General features: G+C 34.8%; 2 protein-coding genes across 7 annotated transcripts in view; both read left to right on the top strand.

Annotated features, from left to right (window-relative positions):
- LOC106061561 (villin-1-like) overlaps nucleotides 1-14634 on the top strand; it is a 34406-nt gene extending 19772 nt beyond the window's left edge. For all 6 annotated transcript variants that reach the window (XM_013219737.2, XM_013219736.2, XM_056005869.1 and 3 more), the window contains 22 exons: nucleotides 192-291; nucleotides 497-607; nucleotides 1781-1847; nucleotides 2191-2317; nucleotides 2623-2701; nucleotides 5223-5324; nucleotides 5498-5657; nucleotides 5807-5904; nucleotides 6108-6242; nucleotides 6445-6531; nucleotides 6801-6866; nucleotides 7096-7212; nucleotides 7346-7429; nucleotides 7550-7611; nucleotides 7742-7841; nucleotides 7966-8055; nucleotides 8211-8255; nucleotides 11103-11168; nucleotides 11310-11426; nucleotides 11572-11646; nucleotides 11888-11929; nucleotides 13128-14634. In XM_013219737.2, the coding sequence (XP_013075191.2) occupies nucleotides 192-291; nucleotides 497-607; nucleotides 1781-1847; nucleotides 2191-2317; nucleotides 2623-2701; nucleotides 5223-5324; nucleotides 5498-5657; nucleotides 5807-5904; nucleotides 6108-6242; nucleotides 6445-6531; nucleotides 6801-6866; nucleotides 7096-7212; nucleotides 7346-7429; nucleotides 7550-7611; nucleotides 7742-7841; nucleotides 7966-8055; nucleotides 8211-8255; nucleotides 11103-11168; nucleotides 11310-11426; nucleotides 11572-11646; nucleotides 11888-11929; nucleotides 13128-13280 (2083 nt within the window). In that variant the 3' untranslated portion in view covers nucleotides 13281-14634. The remainder of the gene's footprint in view (nucleotides 1-191; nucleotides 292-496; nucleotides 608-1780; nucleotides 1848-2190; nucleotides 2318-2622; nucleotides 2702-5222; nucleotides 5325-5497; nucleotides 5658-5806; nucleotides 5905-6107; nucleotides 6243-6444; nucleotides 6532-6800; nucleotides 6867-7095; nucleotides 7213-7345; nucleotides 7430-7549; nucleotides 7612-7741; nucleotides 7842-7965; nucleotides 8056-8210; nucleotides 8256-11102; nucleotides 11169-11309; nucleotides 11427-11571; nucleotides 11647-11887; nucleotides 11930-13127) is intronic.
- Nucleotides 14635-16336: 1702 nt separating this feature from the next.
- On the top strand, nucleotides 16337-20869 carry LOC129925626 (uncharacterized). The gene has a single exon (XM_056025286.1). The coding sequence runs from the start codon at nucleotides 16337-16339 to the stop codon at nucleotides 20867-20869; it is 4533 nt and encodes a 1510-aa protein (XP_055881261.1).
- The last annotated feature ends 922 nt before the right edge of the window (nucleotides 20870-21791 follow it).

Here is a 21791-nt window from a genome sequence, read left to right as displayed (position 1 = left end):
AGTTAAAATATGAGCATTGGATAAAAAAAAACAACTAAATCATGTGCAAAAAATATTTTTAAAATTATTAGAAATCATAAATAAAATTACTAGATCTACTATATGTCTACTTCTTTTATTAAATTCGTTTTCTATAGTTAGAAAGAAAAATGTTTTTAAACTGTAAAAATGTGTTCTAAAATGTCTAACAGAACTGTGGAAGGTAAATCAATTGCAACTAAAGTCACATCTGGCTGCTATAATAATCGATTGTATCATGTCAAAGGGGGACAATTTCTTTCAGCCACTTGTGTAAGAATTATTTTTTTTAAAGTTAATATTATTAAAATTATTATAAAATTGTCTTTTTTTTTACAAATAATTTTCATTTAAATAAAGAAAGTTAGTTATTTATAATATTAGTATTTTGAAACTCTATATATCTATTAAAATCAATTAGCACAACTTTTTGACAAATATGATATTTCTTACTCAACAATGTATAACTTTTTGACAGATGGAATGTTCTGCATTAGCTATCACTGATGACAATGTCATTATATTAGATGGCTATCCCAGAGTGTATGTGTGTATAGGCAAAAATGTAGATTTTATTTTGAGGGAAAAGGTAAATTCTTAATGTGGATAAGTAATATTTATCATGTAGCCTACTGATATAGATTATTTAGTTAATTACTATAAAATGATTTCAATGAAAAACATGAACTGCACATTCTAATAAACTTGATGTATTTGTTATAGTACAAATATTTGCTTCTTGAATTGATTAATGTAATCTGTTTGTTTCAAATAAAACCATTTTGCCACATGCCTCAATTTCATATAGAGCCAAACTGTACATTTTACCCTACATCTGTTTTATGGCAACTTATGATGGTGGATGAAATTAATGAAATTTTTTAATGTCTACATTTAATAAGAAAATAAGGTTCTGATACTTTCACACATAGGTGCAATCAAATTCTAGTAACAGCTGATACCAGCAATAATTTTTAGAGAAGTTGATGATAAAGCTAAAGCAAAACAGAAAGAAGAAAATAGAGACTTCAATTGAATAGAAATGTATTGAAATTATTGGTAAAGAAAAACTTATTGTGATAGTAACAGGGCACAAAAATGTTCATTTGTATTAAATAAAAACATACATTTACAGTCTCTCTCATAATAAACAAGCATATTAATCTGCATATTCATAGTGTAAAATTCCCATCAGCAAATATTGGAGGTGTCTACAAGTTAGGATTAAAGAATTGCATTCTCAAGCAATTGTTATTAGAATTTTTCTAAATGTGAATGAGAAATTACTTCCACTTGATTCCATGAGCACTGATGAACAATGACTATGAACTGCTGCATCTCCCCCATCTCTGACCAGAGGCAAAGGCTACACGAGATGCAATTATTGACTAAATGACAAAAAATCAATTCAAACACAGCAAAAAAAAGTTTATGCAAACTGTCACAAAAATGTTTCCTGTTGTAATGCATGATTAGAGAGATTGATAATTTCTAAATAATTTTGTTTAACAGAGCAATAAAAAAATGCTAGTCATGGTGTTCTTGTTTTGGCCAATCAACCCAACATGTCCATTTTTAAACTGGTCAATCAATTCTCCCAGTTAAAAGATCAGACATTGTTGTCCAGCCAATTTAGATAGCTTTGGCCTGTTTGCAATTTGGCAGACAACTTCCAGCTGATATTGTGATTTGTAATAGGTGTTTTTCCTTCTTTTTAATGTGTTTAAAAAAAGTATTTTCTTGTTGTTTTTTTTTAAACTAGACTCTGCAGCTTGCAAAACTGATTAATGATCAACATGGAGCTGAAAGGAGTCAAATAATTGTGATGGGTAGGCTGTATATTTGAGGTTAAGTTATGAGATAAATCTGTTTAAAAAATATTTTTTTAACCAAAATATAGTCCACTACATTAAAAGGACATAAAGATGGGGTATAGAATTAAGTTATTCAATGAAACTTATGAGGTATCATAGTGTTAAAAGGAGATAACAATATTTTTTTGGAAGTAAAAGAATTTATTTCAGGAAGTATGTTTTGTTTTTAGAAATGAATTTATTTTACTGCTCCATCTGATTCTTAGTTCAGAAATGGTGTTTGAGATATTATACAAGAAAACTTTATAATTAGCTTTATATTAACAATAAAGAAGACAATTTATACATATTCTATCAGATGAAAATGATGAACATCTAAAAAAAGGATTTGCCACAAAGTTAGACCCAAATTTACCCTGCTACAGACAAAGTTCTGAAGAAATATTTGATGAAGTTATACCTCAGGAATCTTTACAACTGTTTAAGTAAGAAATCAAATTTTTTGAAACATAAATAACAAAAAAGCTTGGTGGATTTTATTTGATTCTTAATATTTTGTATATTTATCAGTATTTTTGAATAGTTATTAAAGAAAGGTTTTCTCTAAATCAATTTGCTTAGGAGATATGTTTTAAAATATCGAAGTTGAAATGCCAAAAGACAATATTTAAAGATGAAATTTTTGTTTCTACTTATGAAATTCCTTTATTAGTATATATTACAGCATATTTCAGTCAAACGTTAGATATTTATTGGTCCACATTTATGTGTAGTTATTATTTTTATTCAGAATCAATGGATCCAGAGCAGAGTATGACATGCCATTAGTGTCCAGCTATCCACTGCATCAAAAATATCTCACTAGTCAGGTCTGTTCCAAACTTTGTTAAACATTTTCTTACTTACTTCGGTCCTCCCGCGATGTTCGGCGCATTGGGCACAAGCTGTCTCCATAAAGATCTGTCATTGACAATGTCTGAAGCCTCCTCCCACCTGGTGTCCACTGTTCTGAGGTCCTCCATGAAGGTGTGTCACCAAGTAATACAAGGATTTTTCATGTTTGTGCTTTCCTTGTATTTGCTTCCATGTTATCGCATCTCTTGGTGTGCGTAATTCATTTTGTAATAGAACGTGTTCCACAAACCTCATGCAACGCTCTGTCACTACCTCACTAAGTGTTCGACTCTCAGTTCGGCATAGGATTTCCTTGTTTGAGACCCGATCTGTGTAACTGACTCCCAAAATCCGTCTCAGCCATTTTTGTTGAGCCACATTTAGTCTTTTCTCAATTTTGACAGATTACTTCCATGTCTCACATGCATATGTATCAGTTGGAATGATGATTGTGTTGAGAAGGTGTATTTTTGTCTCGAGTCCAATGGCTTGGCTAGTCCAAATAAGCAGCAGCCTTTGGAAAATGCTCCCTGCCTTTCCTATTCGGCACGCTACATCATGGTAGGCATCTCCATCATTTGTTATGATGCTGCCAAGGTACGTGAACTTGTCCAGCTCTTCAAGCTTTGACTCGCCAAGTCTGACGGGGGCACCCTTTGCCTTATATCCCAATCGCATAATTTTAATCTTATCCAAGTCTATGCAGAGGCCAATTTTGGGTGCCTCTCTGTCTAGGCTCTCCGTCATTTCTTGAATGCATTTATTTGTAGACCCGAGTAGTGCAACATCATCAGCAAAGTCCAAGTCCGTCAATCGGAGTTGTTCACACCATGGAATACCAAAGGCAGTCTGGTTCATTGCTCTCCTCATTATGTAGTCGATGGCTAGGAGGAAAAGGAAGGGAGATAAGATGCACCCCTGTCTCACACCTGTCTCGATAGTAAAAAACTCTGTTGTTCCCTCTTCTGTTTTAATGCAACTAGACTGACTGTAAAGATGTTGTAGGATGTGGGCAAATTTTTCTGGAATGCCGTATTCTCTATTTTCCATAGTGATTCTCGGTGGACACTATCACATGCTGTTTTGAAGTCCACGAAACTGATCGTTAGCCATTGTTGGTACTCAAGACTTTGTTCTATGATATTTCGTAGAACAAAAATCTGCTCTGTACATGATCTGTCTCTTTGGAAACCTGCTTGTTCTTCTCTGAGCCTTTCATCTACAGATTGTTGAAGCCGTCTCAACAAAACAGTGCTGAAAACTTTGCCCGGGACAGAGAGGAGAGTATTGCCCCTTTAGTTGTTGCAGTCTGCCAAGTTGCCCTTTTTTGAAAGCTTTACAATCACTCCCTTTTGTCAGTCCTCTGGGACTTTTGAAGTTTGCCAACAGAGATTTAAGAGATCAGTCATCCTGTTAACAATGCACTGTCCCCCATATTTTAGCATTTCCGCTGATATCATGTCTAGCCCTGGTGCTTTGTTATTCTTTAGCACTGCAATGGCCATGGTAACCTCCTCAGCAGTTATTGGGTCTGTCTTGACCTTGAGATCATTGTCCGGAGAGGGATCCTTGAATGTGTAAGTTAGGTCTGGAGACAGTTGGTTAAGGGTCTCTTTAAAGTGATTACATTTGCATCTCCAAATGATGAAGGTCATCTCTGTTAGACGTGCGGACTCGCAGGGGAGCGGATATCAGCTCAGACAAATGTAAGCTCCGACTGAAATGCCAACCAAAACAAGCCACACAACCCTGCCCATTTAATGTAGAGAAGCTTAAAGACGGCAATACTGCAGCACAGTTCCAATTGAAACTAACGAACCGTTTTGAGGCTTGAAGAAGAGTGGGCCAACTTCAAAGATACCACTATTGGGTGCGCGGAAGAAGTTATCAGAAGGAGGCAAGGTTCATACAAGGAACGGTGGATACCAGACAGAACATGGAAATTGATTGATGAGAGAAAAGAGGCCAAACGTTGACGAGATCAGAAAAATGAAACACAGGATCGCAGCCTAGCAGAAGAAGCCTATAGGGAAGCAGATCTGAAAGTAAAGAGAAGCTGTCGGCGAGATAAACAGGACTGGATTGAGCAGAAGGGGCAAGAGGCACAAGCAGCTGCAAGCAGAAATGACACAAAAACTCTCCATCGTATTGTCTGAGATCTCACTGGAGCAAAGAGTGGACATGGGGCACTGATAAAAGACAAGCAAGGCAAAACTTTGTTAACGAAAGAAGAACAGGATGCAAGATGGGTAGAGCACTTTAAAGAGACCCTAAACATTTTCTAGTTGGTCTTAATAATCTTTTTTTTTTTTTTTTTACTTTAAAACATTTTTACTTTTGAGTTTTTGTATATTTTGATGTACTATTTACATGTAACCTATAGCATGGGTACAAATGAAAGAGACCATCTCTATATCATTATCATACACATAACATTTAATTCAAGAGCATTAGGTTGTTTCTACTTAATGAAATGCATTTCTCTATTCAAATTAGGGCATATTCTTATTAAAAGTTAAAACAACGCAGCCAGTATATATTTGGGTTGGTCAATGTGCTGATTCATTTGCAATAAGTGAAGCTTTACTCAATGGACAGGTAAAAAAAATATTTTTTAAAAATATTATTAAAATTCCTTTCTTCTTTAAATTGCTTTCTTATCATTTGAAACTTTTCCTTTTCTTTTTTTTATATTTTTAAATATTTGCATAGGTTCAAAATTTGACAAAGAATTCCTCCCTTTTTTCTATTTTAACAATGTTTTTAAACAGATGTTTATGCAGACACATCATTTTCCTGCTTCTACACCTTTATGTCGTGTCCGAGAAAATGAAGAGCCTACAGACTTTAAAAAATATTTCAAAGATTGGAAAGACAAAATACACCATACTCCTTCTAAAGCAGTGCATACTTATACTGTAGCTAATATTGGTAGGCTGTATTTTTAGTTTCAATGTACATACTTAAATTTGTTTTAAATAAATTATTTATGGGGGAAAAAAATAAATGAAATATTAAATAATTTACATCACGTTTTTTTTTATCCCTAATTGTATTTATTTGTTAATGACCTTGTCAAGAGAGAGCACTTCTATCCAACTGTGAAACTCAAATCATTGGGAAGTTAAAAGAAATTCAAAAAGAGGTCAATGTTTTGGAATGTAGCAAGGACTATGAAGTAAGTTATACTTTGTTTTTTAGTTCATCTGTGGGCCGTAGGTCAATTTTTATTGTGACTTAATAAATCATAGTGAGACATGGCCTACCAAATGAAGTTGGATTGTAGCAAAGTCTATACTCTATTGCTCACTTTATATTTTTTTTTAAGTTGTTTAAGTAGCATTTATCTTTACTATAATTACTTTTTTATCTTGCATGCAGGTTTGGTTGATAGATGAACACCTAATTCCCTTAAAGACCACTAGTTATCCAGCATTTGATAGAAGTCATTGTTATCTAATATTATGTCATCGAACTAATGGAGAAAACAAAAATTGTGTATTGTACTATTGGATGGTAAGATCAAATTTTTTATTTATTTTTTTTAAAATATTTTTCCGTTTTGCTTCAGATGTAATTAATTTGTAGTTATTTACAAAATTTCATTTAAAATATAAAGATGTTTGAATATTTGAATTTAACTACTGCATAACAGTATAATGATAATATATGCAAATATTTATATGTGATATATAATCATATATTACTTCATTTGAAGGGTGAAAGAGCATCAAGTGAAAAAAAGAAATGGGCTCTGTCAGTGACACTGCAGTGTCAATCATTCTTAAGCAATAACTGCCTTATGGTAAGCTGTTTACTCATTTTAACAAACTTTTTCTTTATGATAATTTTATTGAGTAGACCTGTTTATAAATAAAGTAAATTGATCTCAACTTATATATTTATGTTTTCAAATGATACATTTAGAGTATCAATATTTTCTAAATAATCTCCAATAATATATTTATTGCAAGAAAGTAAAAACATTGAATAAAAATGTGACTATATTTTACATAAATTTTTATCAAATTTTTCCTCAACTTAAGGATTAAACTAATTTTTTTTCTATTGCAGATCAGAGTTCTAGAAGGAAAGGAGCCAAAACATTTCTTAACAGTTTTAAACAGTTGCCTAATTGTGGTAAGATGTTTGTGATTCAATTGATTAAATGATATATGAACATAAATTTTCTTTTCTTTTTTTACCATAATGTTTCTTTTAACTCTTTAGCCTAAAAAACTTTTTTTTTAAATAAGACTTAGGTTCAATGTATTTTTTGTTCAAACAAAATTTGAAATGAAAAGAAAATTTATGAAAAAATCAACAAATATCATACAGCAATTCAAAGCAAAGACTATTTTTGTTTCAGTATGATGGTGGCCCTAATCAAGACATATCAACTTCAGATATGAATCTCAACTTTGAGAACAATGTCATCATTTTCTGTGTTAGAGAGTGCCATGAGGACCTTGTGACAGTCTCACAAGTAATTTATTTCTTTTTATGTTCTACAAATTCCATTAAAAATAAAATATTTAATGTCAATACTTACATAAAAATATCTAAATATTTGAACCTATAAAGCCAAAAATATTTTTAATGTTTGATTTCTTTTTCAGGTTCAGTCAAGCTCAAAATGTCTGAACTCTTCTGCGACTTTTGTTGTAATGTCTAGATCCCAAAAGTACTTATGGTATGGCAAGGTGAGGGGTCTATTTTTGGTTTTATAATTAGCAATGTAATATGAAATCTGTTTCAATAACAAAATGACAAAATATTTTTAAACATTGCTTTAAAAGTTCACAATATAATTTGAATTTCAGAATTCTACTGTACTTGAGCGTGACTATGCTAAACACATGATGAACCACTTCTGTCCTGAAAGGTTGTTTTAAATAAAGGTTTTGATTACACATTATGCTATACTGTGTATTGGTTTTGTAACTTGTTGCTAAAATTCTTTGACGTCTTTATTGTGTAATCTAATATAAGTAGTTTTCAATTTTATTCCTCAGATTGCATGATTACATTATTGTTGGTGAGGACAGAGAACCTGATCAGTTTTGGACTTGTGTCTTAAAGCATGGAGAACATTTAGATCAATTCCCCCCAAAAGTATTGTTAATCATTGCTATCTTTGCTTTTTAAACATGTTTCAATTTATATTAATTGTATCATTTTTATAAGATTTTTCTGTAGTTGAATTTGAATGAATATTTCTTTTTTTTTTCTTTTTCAGAGTTTATGTTGTGGAGAACTTAGACTTATTATGTGTAATCAAAGTCAAGAAAAGTGGCTTTTTAATGATATCTATGATTTTTGTCATGAAGTAAAATATTTATCTATTTCTTTCTGTCTAAATTTACATAAAGGTTAAAATCATCTCGCAATGCTTACTTATACTGTGTATACCTTACTTTAAAAATATTAGAATATAAAAATGTATAAATTTTGCTATATATTTTGTAAACATTTTTTTTTCAGAACCTTTATGAAAGTGCCATATATATTTTAGATACAAGGGATTGTGTGAGTCTCTTAATCGAAACATCATTTTAATTTTTTAAATAATTATTTTAATACAATAATGCTAAACAATATATATATACATATATATTGTTACGACCCTATTGGCTGCGCAAAAGGGTTAACTATAGGCTCAGCTGACACCCACGTGAATCACTCAGGTCAGCAGGGCCATGGACAAGGAACAGTACTACGATTACACGCAAATATGACCAATGTTATGGTCATGTGATTGAAAGCCTGCGGACGAGTGACACAGTGTGTAAGAATGCTGAGTTCAAGACCGGAGGGCGTTGAGACCGGGACTGTTAGTCGGCCATGAAGTCGATCCTGGTCGAGTCCTCAAGTGTTATGTACGAGTCCAGGAAGAAATAGAGACAGTAGAGTTGTGTACGGTGATGTACAATGTAACATTTTAGTTGTTGGTGTGTTGCCAATTGTGTCATATTGGCTGTTATCTACTTATTCACTCATTATTAAAGTACCAGATTATTGTGGAGCTCTTGTTGTCAGGTTCTTGATGTGTTGTGTTGTGTTTAGCAGTGTTTACAGAAGGCTGGAGTAGGACAGAATCGTAACACTGGTGTCAGAAGTGGGATATCCTATGGTTTCTGTAAAACTGCTAGATGAACTGAATCGGAAAGAACTGAAACAAGAGCTGAAATGGCGAGGACTGAAGTACTACAAAAGGAACAACGAAACTCTTAAAGAATGTCTCCGGCAAGCCCTGGTGGATGAAGAGGAAGATCCGAACACATACCTCTTTGAACTCGAACCTGATGTGGTAGAGCTCTTGATCACATTTCTCGCTGGCTTTCCGAATGTGATCAAGGGTGACTCGCAGAAAGAGACAGATGAAGAAACCAGAGAAGAGACCGAGACCAATAGCTCAACTAACGCTTTTGCTGCAGAAATGAGTGCCTCCGTCAGCCAGACAGAACCAGACAACGTTGTCTTACCTCAAGCCTGTAGCTGAGGACATTAAAGACATCTGTCAATCTGTCAGTGCTGATGAGAGGAACTCAAATCCTGATGGCTGCACCCAGATGTTTGGCGAGAACTTTGTGTGTCAAGCTTTGCAGGGAGAACGCCAACTCCAAGAAACCCATCGGCAAGGTCTGCACCCAACAGACGTTTGTCCAGCTGACAAGACCAGAGTGCGAAACCCTGGTGATGGTCAAGTAAGTGAACTGGAGCCTGATGCTGAAGAGGAGGGTCCTTCGCAAGTGGAGTGCTGCCAACTTGCTCCACTAGTTTGCCCTCCGGACAAGCCTGAAGATAATGTGTGCCACTATTTCCCCTCCTGTGGACCTGATACCCATTTGCAAAACCCGTCTCTTGAAAGCCCTATGAAATAACCTGATAGGCCAACGATCTTGGTGACCCCAGTCCTGACATCCTATCCCTCCCCGTGTGTTAAGTGGCTGCCCTCAGAAGTGAGCGACCGAAGAAGGCGACGTTTGCTGAGTCCAAAGTGCACGGCGATGCAACCGCAACGTCAGTGCAGCCAGGTGAAGGTCACCTGGAGTAGGAGAAAGAGACATACGCCGAATACAACGCAGATGGCTCCATCGAGATGGCAATATAAGCCCATTGTCGCCCCCACCTATAGACCTCCTCCTGCATCGATTCACCTCCACTGCCCATGTTGTGTGATAGATTTTGTCCGGGACGGACAAATCTGAGAAGGGGGCAGTGTTACGACCCTATTGGCGGCGCAAAAGGGTTAACTATAGGCTCAGCTGACACCCACGTGAATCACTCAGGTCAGCAGGGCCATGGACAAGGAACAGTATTACGATTACACGCAAATATGACCAATGTTATGGTCATGTGATCGAAAGCCTGTGGACGAGTGACACAGTGTGTAAGAAAGCTGAGTTCAAGACCGGAGGGCGTTGAGACTGGGACTGTTAGTCGGCCATGAAGTAGGTCCTGGTCGAGTCCTCAAGTGTTATGTACGAGTCCAGGAAGAAATAGAGACAGTAGAGTTGTGTACAGTGATGTACAATGTAACATTTTAGTTGTTGGTGTGTTGCCAATTGTGTCGCCAATTGTGTCGTATTGGCTGTTATCTACTTATTCACTCATTATTAAAGTACCAGATTATTGTGGAGCTCTTGTTGTCAGGTTCTTGATGTGTTGTGTTGTGTTTAGCAGTGTTTACAGAAGGCCTGAGTAGGAGAGATCGAAACTATATATATATATATATATATATATATATATAACAAGGACATGATATAAGTGAGCTAAGATTGGAATAATATGTACATGCCTGGAATAAACTTAACTTGTACCAAAACTAAAATAATAGGTACCAATATGAAACTAATCCATTCAAACTATTCAAAAGGTACATTTTGAAGTAAATATCTAGAAGTTCTTGAAACTATTGAACCACATACTATAGCTGAACTGAAATGAAAACCAAGTTCCATATCTTAGGAACATGTGAAGAAAGGCTATCAGGTCATAAGTTTCTAGAGAATAAAACATGGAACAGAGATGAGAAGTAGAGGACAGGGATCTTAATGAAACATTTGGTATGATAAATTTACTAAATTGTCGGCAAATTTCATCATTGTTTATGCTCTGGTGATAAAATGTTGCCATGCCATACTCAGTACTTGCACAGGAGCTAATGGAGTGTATGCAAGAGAGCAGAGAATGGCATTTAGACTTTCAGATGCTTTTGTTGACATCATTGTGAAGGCATTTTTTGAAAAAGTGTTTAAAAATACCAAAACTTTAGACTATGGTTTACTACTGATAGGGGAGAGAAATCTTTTTTTTCAAGTAAGATTTAAGCATACAGGTATAATAATTTATTCATTTTTTTTTAATAATCAGATTTTGCTGTGGATAGGTCAATCTATAAATGAAGTAACTCAAGATATGATTTCATCTATTTTTAGTGTAAGTAGCTGATCTTTTTTTCTACGTGTATATGTGACTGAGCAAAATATAAAGCTATTATCTACATTATTATTCTTTGTTTTTTAATTATTATGTTACTTTTGATTGCTATGAATATTTTTGCTCTCATTTTGTTTTAAGGCCTACTTATCTATTGATCTTACCAACCGACAAGAATCTGACATAGAGATTTGGATACTTCATCAGTCTAATGAACCATTTTTGTTCTCCAATATGTTTGGGGATATCTGTTTTAAAGTAAGTTAATTATTTTGATAAAGATTTAAGCTATCCAAGAAAGTATGATGTTTTGATTCATTTTTTAAATAGAAGTAGCTCATAGCAATTAGTATACCTTTTAGCATCTTAACCTACTAATTTATACCTTTTTTTTTATTAATAGCATGCAAAAATCATGTACCAGCTAGAAAGAAAAAGACTTAGAATAGAGAATGCTCTGATAAATTTGAGTAGGCAGGTGAGTAAATATTACATTATCAATATAAAACAATCATTGATTGGCTGCCTGATTTTATGCTCTGAACTGTCATCTCAATGGTCCCAGGTTCAAACCCTGCTGGAGGATGTAATAATCTTCAATTCTGAGTTAACATTTTAAACTGTAAAACAATATGCAAAATAAATAACAATAAACATTCATAATAAAAAATATTATTTTTTAAAAATAATTAGACATTTATTATCTAACTCTGTTGCAGGAAGAGAATGCTGATTCATCAATTGACATGCAACATTTAAAGGTATGTCACTTTTAAAATAGCCATATATAGAACAATAGAACAGGCCTTCCCAGCATCTTCACAGTCCTCAGGCAAGGCCACCTGCGTTGGATCGGACATGTTCGCCGGATGGAGGACAATCGCATCCAGAAAATCATTCTGTGCAGGCAACTTAATTGTGTCTGGCTCAAGAAAAACTGGTCGCCCCCACCTCCATTATGTTGTTGTGATAAAAAGGGTTTTAAAATCAGTGAATATTGATACTGACCATTGGGAAGACATAGTCTTAGACCGCACTAGTTGGAGAGAGACGGTGACCAAGAAAGCTATGGACAGCAGGAAAACATGGGCTCAGCTCTTGAAGAAAAGCATGCCACACGGAAAATGGCCAGCTCCTCTACTACCTAAGCGAAAGCCACCCTGATCTGCAATATTTGTGGATGGGAGTGTCTCTCCAAAATAGGTCTCCACAGCCATATGAAAAAGTGTTCAAGATGAACCATAGTCATTTTACGACTATAGGAGGCCAATATATAGAACAACAATCTCAATATCAATAAAATTTAAACTTAATGTTATTTTGTTTAGTATTAAAACTATCTTGCTACTCCTAATTATTATATCTTGTTTTATGAAAAAAGTAATTAATTGATAAAATAAACCTTTATAGAGAAATAAGAGAATACATATAGTATGTGATATGTAATCATAATTTTTAAACTCCCTGACAAAAAATTTGGACACTGAAAGATACCAAAAGCGATGCCAATTGTTTTTTTTTTATTTTTATTTAACTCCTAGTATAAGTAGAAACTAGACTATCAGATGAAACCAGTTTGACAACAGATGTTTTTATTACAGTAAAGAGTTACATATGTATTTAACTTATTTTAATTAGACTTCTTCCCCAATTTACTAACTATCTTGGTTAAACAATTAGCTGGATCTTATCACTCCATAACTGATGATAGCTTGCTAAATATCTTTTTAAGAAATGTAGGCCTATATTATTCTTAATACATTGATAATTGTAATGCATTTATAAATTTAAAAAAAAAGATTGTTTTATGTTAAAATGTTATTGGAAATGTGTATTTCCTAACTACATTTTGAGCATTATTAAAGCTCAAAGGCCCAAATGGTGCTGCCTAATTGATAATTAAATGTACAATGTGGTAAGTTTAACTTTTAATCCATGGATTTTTTCTTTCATTTTCAGTTGCCAGATTCAGAATTCCATGCTGTGTTTAGAATGAGAAAATCTGTGTTTCATCATTTACCAAGGTGGAAACAGCATCAGATATTAAAATTTAAAAAAATGTTTTCATTCTGTAATTTATTAGTTGGATTTAAAGGGGATAATTTACCTTAGAATAAATAAATAAAAATTGACTGTAAATGTTTACAATTACTAGAATTATTTTTTATTGGACCATTTATATGTTATTATTTATACCAAACTTATGTAATATTATACAATAACTGAATATCTTCAACTGCAGAAGTATCTGCTTTTTTGTTGTTTACAAGGAAAGGACTATTTTTATATGCTTTAAACATTTTAGATAAGCATCCATGAAACAGCTCAATTTAAATACCCAGTGGTACCTTGGTATTCAACAACTTTTAACTTAAAGTATTTCTTGTTTGACCACAATAATCCAGTCCAAAATGTCTCTGACCCAAATACATTTCTGGAACTGCAACACGCTTGACTCGATGGTCAATGTGTCATTAAACTATGTGCATTTTTATCAATGCTACCATTTGATTCAGCCTGAAATTAAAAGAATGCCCCAAACATTGTCCTTCATACTTATCTTTAATTTTTTTTTTTTTTGGGAATCATCGATCCAAAGAAAAGCAGCAGGGAAATTAAAGAAAAAAGGAACTTCCTGAGAAATCCAATTGAACTGAAAAAAAGGAAATTTCTAAATATGAAGTTAGGATGTGTTTTGGGCAAGTACCCACTACTTTCTTGGAAGGGGACTCTCAAAGCTGTACATTCCCCTTCCATTGACTTATGAGTTACGAAAGGTTTAAATTTATTTTATTATATATTTATATTAACTTTTATTAATTTACTTGTATTTTTTTAGTAAATATTACTACTGTATTTAGTACAGAGGAATGTGAGATATATATGACAGTTGTGTGCTTTTGATGCACAGTCAATCAATATTTTTAAAATTTATATCTAATATTATTAATATCTCATCATAATTCAACATTACAGAGTATGAACATTTCTATATTTCTTTTCATAGAACATTGTAGTTGTGTTCATTCTCATATAATTTTTTTTTTCAAGAGTCGTGATGACAATGTAATTGTTTTCTTTTGCTGATTCAATGAAAAAGGCCAACTCATTGATTATTATTTGAAACTCAATACATGTATTGAAAATAATTAATAACAATCAGGAGTTTAGCAAAATTGTATTTATTCTATGTGAGTTGTTTATGTAGTCTGTAAATAATGTATAGTTAAATAATGAGATTTCTTCACAAAGCAACAGTTTTAAATTGATTTAAGCTGCCAACTTAAAGTTGTCTACAGCATCATCCTCACATAGTGAATTTATTGGAAAAAAAATGTACAACTCTACAACTTACAAAATTTACAGCATGCTTTGTATCTGTTTTGTAGACTTAAAATATGAAATCCACAGGGTTTTTATTTTTGTTTCTTTATGAATAAAGATTTGAATTCATTGATGTATGAAATCTGCTGGTTTATTTCATTTGTCTTTGTATGGGATATGTTAGTCCTCTGTTATTACCTCCATATTTCTGAATGTGAGACATTATAGATATGAAAAAGAAATTAAAGCTAAAAAGATACATTTAAATAATGGATATCAGATGCTTCAGATTTTGAAGGCTATTATATAGGCCTATACATACATGTAATGTCATATATATATATAATATATATGTCAGCTTCAAATTATATTTTCAAAGATAAATCAGGACTTGATAAGAAATAATTAAAACTTTAAAAATATGGTGGTTTTATTATTACAATGGAGGGTCAGCAGTAATGTTTATATTTACATAGTTAGACAATGCATAATATAATTAAGTCATAAGAAAATAATTAAAAACAAAATGGACATCCCTAAATGGATTGAGAAACAGACTGTCTTTTGAGTCAATGAGAGGTTTCCTCATAAAGTAGGGGTGCAATCTAAATCTAATGTACTTCACATTTAAGCTTGTGCTATCAGCGAATCACTGCAAAATATGTCTCTTCATCTGAAATATGAATCAAAAGTTCTAGACTAGTAGATTTACAGTCAATGAATGAGTACAATTTTTAGTCTAGTTTCATAAAATACATTTTATTTTTTAACGTTTCTACAGTTTACTTTGACTTGCTTTCTTTTGTCCACCTTTGTAAAACTTTTTCCTCCTTTATGTCCTCCATTTGGGCATGTAAATGTATGGTAACCATAAACATTTAGATTCTGATGCGTATTGCTACAAATCAACTGGCGGTGTAGGTAGGTGTGATGGGCCAACACATGTGAATGATGTTAATTTAATGCCAATACCAGAGTGGTCACTGGTGATGAGAAAGAACTGTTTGGAACACTCTGGTGTCAGGGGCATCAAGTGGTGAGGGAAATCAAACTTTCCCCCAGAATGTATTAAGTTCCTATTCCCAGAAAAAAAGTAGCCATTGCATCAGAACTTTGAATGATCTAAAATATGATGTCCAATTTTCATTTTCTTTTCTAGTTTCTGATATCTAAACGGGATTGACGGACAGACAGACCACACAAAACTAATAGTATCTATTCCCTTTTGGGGGGCTGCTAAAAACATTCTTAAGTAGACTACTAGTCATGAAGATATAGCTGAAGCCAGTATAAAAGCATGTGCTCCAATCTGGAGGTTGGTTCAGATCAAACCTCAAAGACGCATTGGCCACAGGAAAAAGATGTCAGGCTTCTTAGCTTTATTACTTTTATAGGGTTCAAACCCTTAGTAATGATTGCTTCACATTTGGTTCTTGCATATTTGTAATTTGGGTCATTCATTTTGAGTAATTTCAAAGTGAAGTCCATTGATTGAAAACTGTGTGATACCTTTAGAGGCTACGAATCGATCTTTCTCATAAGTATTTACATGTTGGAGAAGTACCTTAATGGAGGCTTACTAAGTGCTTCCAATTGAAAATTACGATCTGTATTCAGATGTTTGGTTTTATCTAGATGTGCGACAGACAACTGTGATTGACATTTCTAGCATCGTACTCCACTCTGGTTGATGATTTTTTTTTTAATCCTCTTTATAAACGGGAAATCTGCCTGTTGGTTCCTATGAACATCAATGTTCGTTTTTTTTTTTTTTTTTTGTCTAAGAACTTTCTGACCTTGTCATCGACTTGAACAGAAAGGAAAAACAAGCCAAGGAATACTGTATGTTGGAATTGATGAACAGAATCAGCGAAAAACAAGCCAAGGAATACTGTATGTTGGAATTGATGAACAGAATCAGCGAAAAACAAGCCAAGGAATACTGTATGTTGGAATTGATGAACAGAATCAGCGAAAAACAAGCCAAGGAATACTGTATGTTGGAATTGATGAACAGAATCAGCGAAAAACAAGCCAAGGAATACTGTATGTTGGAATTGATGAACAGAATCAGCGAAAAACAAGCCAAGGAATACTGTATGTTGGAATTGATGAACAGAATCAGCGAGAAACATGCCAAGGAATACTGTATGTTGGAATTGATGAACAGAATCAGCGAGAAACATGCCAAGGAATACTGTATGTTGGAATTGATGAACAGAATCAGCGAGAAACATGCCAAGGAATACTGTATGTTGGAATTGATGAACAGAATCAGCGAGAAACATGCCAAGGAATACTGTATGTTGGAATTGATGAACAGAATCAGCGAGAAACAAGCCAAGGAATACTGTATGTTGGAATTGATGAACAGAATCAGCGAGAAACATGCCAAGGAATACTGTATGTTGGAATTGATGAACAGAATCAGCGAGAAACATGCCAAGGAATACTGTATGTTGGAATTGATGAACAGAATCAGCGAGAAACATGCCAAGGAATACTGTATGTTGGAATTGATGAACAGAATCAGCGAGAAACATGCCAAGGAATACTGTATGTTGGAATTGATGAACAGAATCAGCGAGAAACAAGCCAAGGAATACTGTATGTTGGAATTGATGAACAGAATCAGCGAGAAACAAGCCAAGGAATACTGTATGTTGGAATTGATGAACAGAATCAGCGAGAAACAAGCCAAGGAATACTGTGTGTTGGAATTGATGAACAGAATCAGCGAGAAACATGCCAAGGAATACTGTATGTTGGAATTGATGAACAGAATCAGCGAGAAACAAGCCAAGGAATACTGTATGTTGGAATTGATGAACAGAATCAGCGAGAAACAAGCCAAGGAATACTGTGTGTTGGAATTGATGAACAGAATCAGCGAGAAACATGCCAAGGAATACTGTATGTTGGAATTGATGAACAGAATCAGCGAGAAACAAGCCAAGGAATACTGTGTGTTGGAATTGATGAACAGAATCAGCGAGAAACATGCCAAGGAATACTGTATGTTGGAATTGATGAACAGAATCAGCGAGAAACATGCCAAGGAATACTGTATGTTGGAATTGATGAACAGAATCAGCGAGAAACAAGCCAAGGAATACTGTGTGTTGGAATTGATGAACAGAATCAGCGAGAAACAAGCCAAGGAATACTGTGTGTTGGAATTGATGAACAGAATCAGCGAGAAACATGCCAAGGAATACTGTATGTTGGAATTGATGAACAGAATCAGCGAGAAACATGCCAAGGAATACTGTATGTTGGAATTGATGAACAGAATCAGCGAGAAACAAGCCAAGGAATACTGTATGTTGGAATTGATGAACAGAATCAGCGAGAAACAAGCCAAGGAATACTGTGTGTTGGAATTGATGAACAGAATCAGCGAGAAACATGCCAAGGAATACTGTATGTTGGAATTGATGAACAGAATCAGTGAGAAACATGCCAAGGAATACTGTATGTTGGAATTGATGAACAGAATCAGCGAGAAACATGCCAAGGAATACTGTATGTTGGAATTGATGACCAGAATCAGCGAGAAACATGCCAAGGAATACTGTATGTTGGAATTGATGAACAGAATCAGCGAGAAACATGCCAAGGAATACTGTATGTTGGAATTGATGAACAGAATCAGCGAGAAACATGCCAAGGAATACTGTATGTTGGAATTGATGAACAGAATCAGCGAGAAACATGCCAAGGAATACTGTATGTTGGAATTGATGAACAGAATCAGCGAGAAACAAGCCAAGGAATACTGTATGTTGGAATTAATGAACAGAATCAGCGAGAAACAAGCCAAGGAATACTGTATGTTGGAATTGATGAACAGAATCAGCGAGAAACATGGCAAGGAATACTGTATGTTGGAATTGATGAACAGAATCAGTGAGAAACATGCCAAGGAATACTGTATGTTGGAATTGATGAACAGAATCAGCGAGAAACATGCCAAGGAATACTGTATGTTGGAATTGATGAACAGAATCAGCGAGAAACATGCCAAGGAATACTGTATGTTGGAATTGATGAACAGAATCAGCGAGAAACATGCCAAGGAATACTGTATGTTGGAATTGATGAACAGAATCAGCGAGAAACATGCCAAGGAATGCTGTATGTTGGAATTGATGAACAGAATCAGCGAGAAACAAGCCAAGGAATACTGTATGTTGGAATTGATGAACAGAATCAGCGAGAAACAAGCCAAGGAATACTGTATGTTGGAATTGATGAACAGAATCAGCGAGAAACAAGCCAAGGAATACTGTGTGTTGGAATTGATGAACAGAATCAGCGAGAAACATGCCAAGGAATACTGTATGTTGGAATTGATGAACAGAATCAGCGAGAAACAAGCCAAGGAATACTGTATGTTGGAATTGATGAACAGAATCAGCGAGAAACAAGCCAAGGAATACTGTGTGTTGGAATTGATGAACAGAATCAGCGAGAAACATGCCAAGGAATACTGTATGTTGGAATTGATGAACAGAATCAGCGAGAAACAAGCCAAGGAATACTGTGTGTTGGAATTGATGAACAGAATCAGCGAGAAACATGCCAAGGAATACTGTATGTTGGAATTGATGAACAGAATCAGCGAGAAACATGCCAAGGAATACTGTATGTTGGAATTGATGAACAGAATCAGCGAGAAACAAGCCAAGGAATACTGTGTGTTGGAATTGATGAACAGAATCAGCGAGAAACAAGCCAAGGAATACTGTGTGTTGGAATTGATGAACAGAATCAGCGAGAAACATGCCAAGGAATACTGTATGTTGGAATTGATGAACAGAATCAGCGAGAAACATGCCAAGGAATACTGTATGTTGGAATTGATGAACAGAATCAGCGAGAAACAAGCCAAGGAATACTGTATGTTGGAATTGATGAACAGAATCAGCGAGAAACAAGCCAAGGAATACTGTGTGTTGGAATTGATGAACAGAATCAGCGAGAAACATGCCAAGGAATACTGTATGTTGGAATTGATGAACAGAATCAGTGAGAAACATGCCAAGGAATACTGTATGTTGGAATTGATGAACAGAATCAGCGAGAAACATGCCAAGGAATACTGTATGTTGGAATTGATGACCAGAATCAGCGAGAAACATGCCAAGGAATACTGTATGTTGGAATTGATGAACAGAATCAGCGAGAAACATGCCAAGGAATACTGTATGTTGGAATTGATGAACAGAATCAGCGAGAAACATGCCAAGGAATACTGTATGTTGGAATTGATGAACAGAATCAGCGAGAAACATGCCAAGGAATACTGTATGTTGGAATTGATGAACAGAATCAGCGAGAAACAAGCCAAGGAATACTGTATGTTGGAATTAATGAACAGAATCAGCGAGAAACAAGCCAAGGAATACTGTATGTTGGAATTGATGAACAGAATCAGCGAGAAACATGGCAAGGAATACTGTATGTTGGAATTGATGAACAGAATCAGTGAGAAACATGCCAAGGAATACTGTATGTTGGAATTGATGAACAGAATCAGCGAGAAACATGCCAAGGAATACTGTATGTTGGAATTGATGACCAGAATCAGCGAGAAACATGCCAAGGAATACTGTATGTTGGAATTGATGAACAGAATCAGCGAGAAACATGCCAAGGAATACTGTATGTTGGAATTGATGAACAGAATCAGCGAGAAACATGCCAAGGAATACTGTATGTTGGAATTGATGAACAGAATCAGCGAGAAACATGCCAAGGAATACTGTATGTTGGAATTGATGAACAGAATCAGCGAGAAACATGCCAAGGAATACTGTATGTTGGAATTGAACAGAATCAGCGAGAAACACGCCAAGGAATACTGTATGTTGGAATTGATGACCAGAATCAGCGAGAAACATGCCAAGGAATACTGTATGTTGGAATTGATGAACAGAATCAGCGAGAAACATGCCAAGGAATACTGTATGTTGGAATTGATGAACAGAATCAGCGAGAAACATGCCAAGGAATACTGTATGTTGGAATTGATGAACAGAATCAGCGAGAAACATGCCAAGGAATACTGTATGTTGGAATTGATGAACAGAATCAGCGAGAAACATGCCAAGGAATACTGTATGTTGGAATTGATGAACAGAATCAGCGAGAAACATGCCAAGGAATACTGTATGTTGGAATTGATGAACAGAATCAGCGAGAAACATGCCAAGGAATACTGTATGTTGGAATTGATGAACAGAATCAGCGAGAAACATGCCAAGGAATACTGTATGTTGGAATTGATGAACAGAATCAGCGAGAAACATGCCAAGGAATACTGTATTGCGGAACGACAACACGCCAAAAGTCGAAAAGATAAAACGTGCTGACGTCAATTTCTGAGAAGAAGGCAGGACATTGCAAAAATAAATGCACTAGCAATGCCTGTAACACGGGAGCATGCTATTCACTGCCAAGCTGCGAACATGAAATAAGGATCGAGAAGGAAACGCCGCAAAGCGGAACTTGGAAGTTATTAGTCAAAAGATTAAGAAAGATTTTAAACCAGATTTTAAAATAAAAACGTTACAATGATCGACTTTAACAATGAAAGAGGGACATTTTGTGAAAGGCGTTTTGACGCGGGATTGTCACGGCTAGGAAGTTTGGTCACGTCACCTTAGATCAGCGGTTCTCAACCTTTTTTGCTCGGCGACCCCTTTTTACAATTCCTCACTATGCCATGACCCCCCCCCCCCAAACAGTAAATCTGATTTTCATTGCCAAAGCTTTATGTTTAATCATGAAACAATTTGTAATTATATTCTCTTTATAATATCTCTTTAAGATATGCATTTATTTATCTTACAATTTCTAACATATATTATTCACATTGCATACACATGTGACGTTTTTCTGTATTTAGACATGATAATGAACAGGCTGTTATGCAAATAATGTATTATTGCAAATTGAAGAAGAAAATGCAACACAGACAAATTGGGACATGACTACAAACACTTGATCCAGATGTCTGTAATAGAGAAATTTTTCGCTGCATCTTTATTAATGAGTTCAATAAACTATTTCTGTTTCCTAAACATTTTGACTTTTGACTTTCATTGGAGTTCTGGCAGGTGCAAATGGGATGTTAAGTAATTTGGAAAGTTTGATGAAATTTTGTCCGCAAAGCATTAGCAAATGGCATCACTGATAATTCGACTTAAATAACTTCGCTACAATTGACGTACAAACTGATGGGGCAGGCAGAGGAAACATTGGCGAATGTCTTACGAGAGTGTCCAAATGCAG

This window comes from Biomphalaria glabrata, chromosome 1 (genome assembly GCF_947242115.1).
Source record: "Biomphalaria glabrata chromosome 1, xgBioGlab47.1, whole genome shotgun sequence".
Classification (NCBI taxonomy): Eukaryota; Metazoa; Mollusca; class Gastropoda; family Planorbidae; genus Biomphalaria; species Biomphalaria glabrata.
This window is presented reverse-complemented; position numbering and strand designations above follow the sequence as displayed.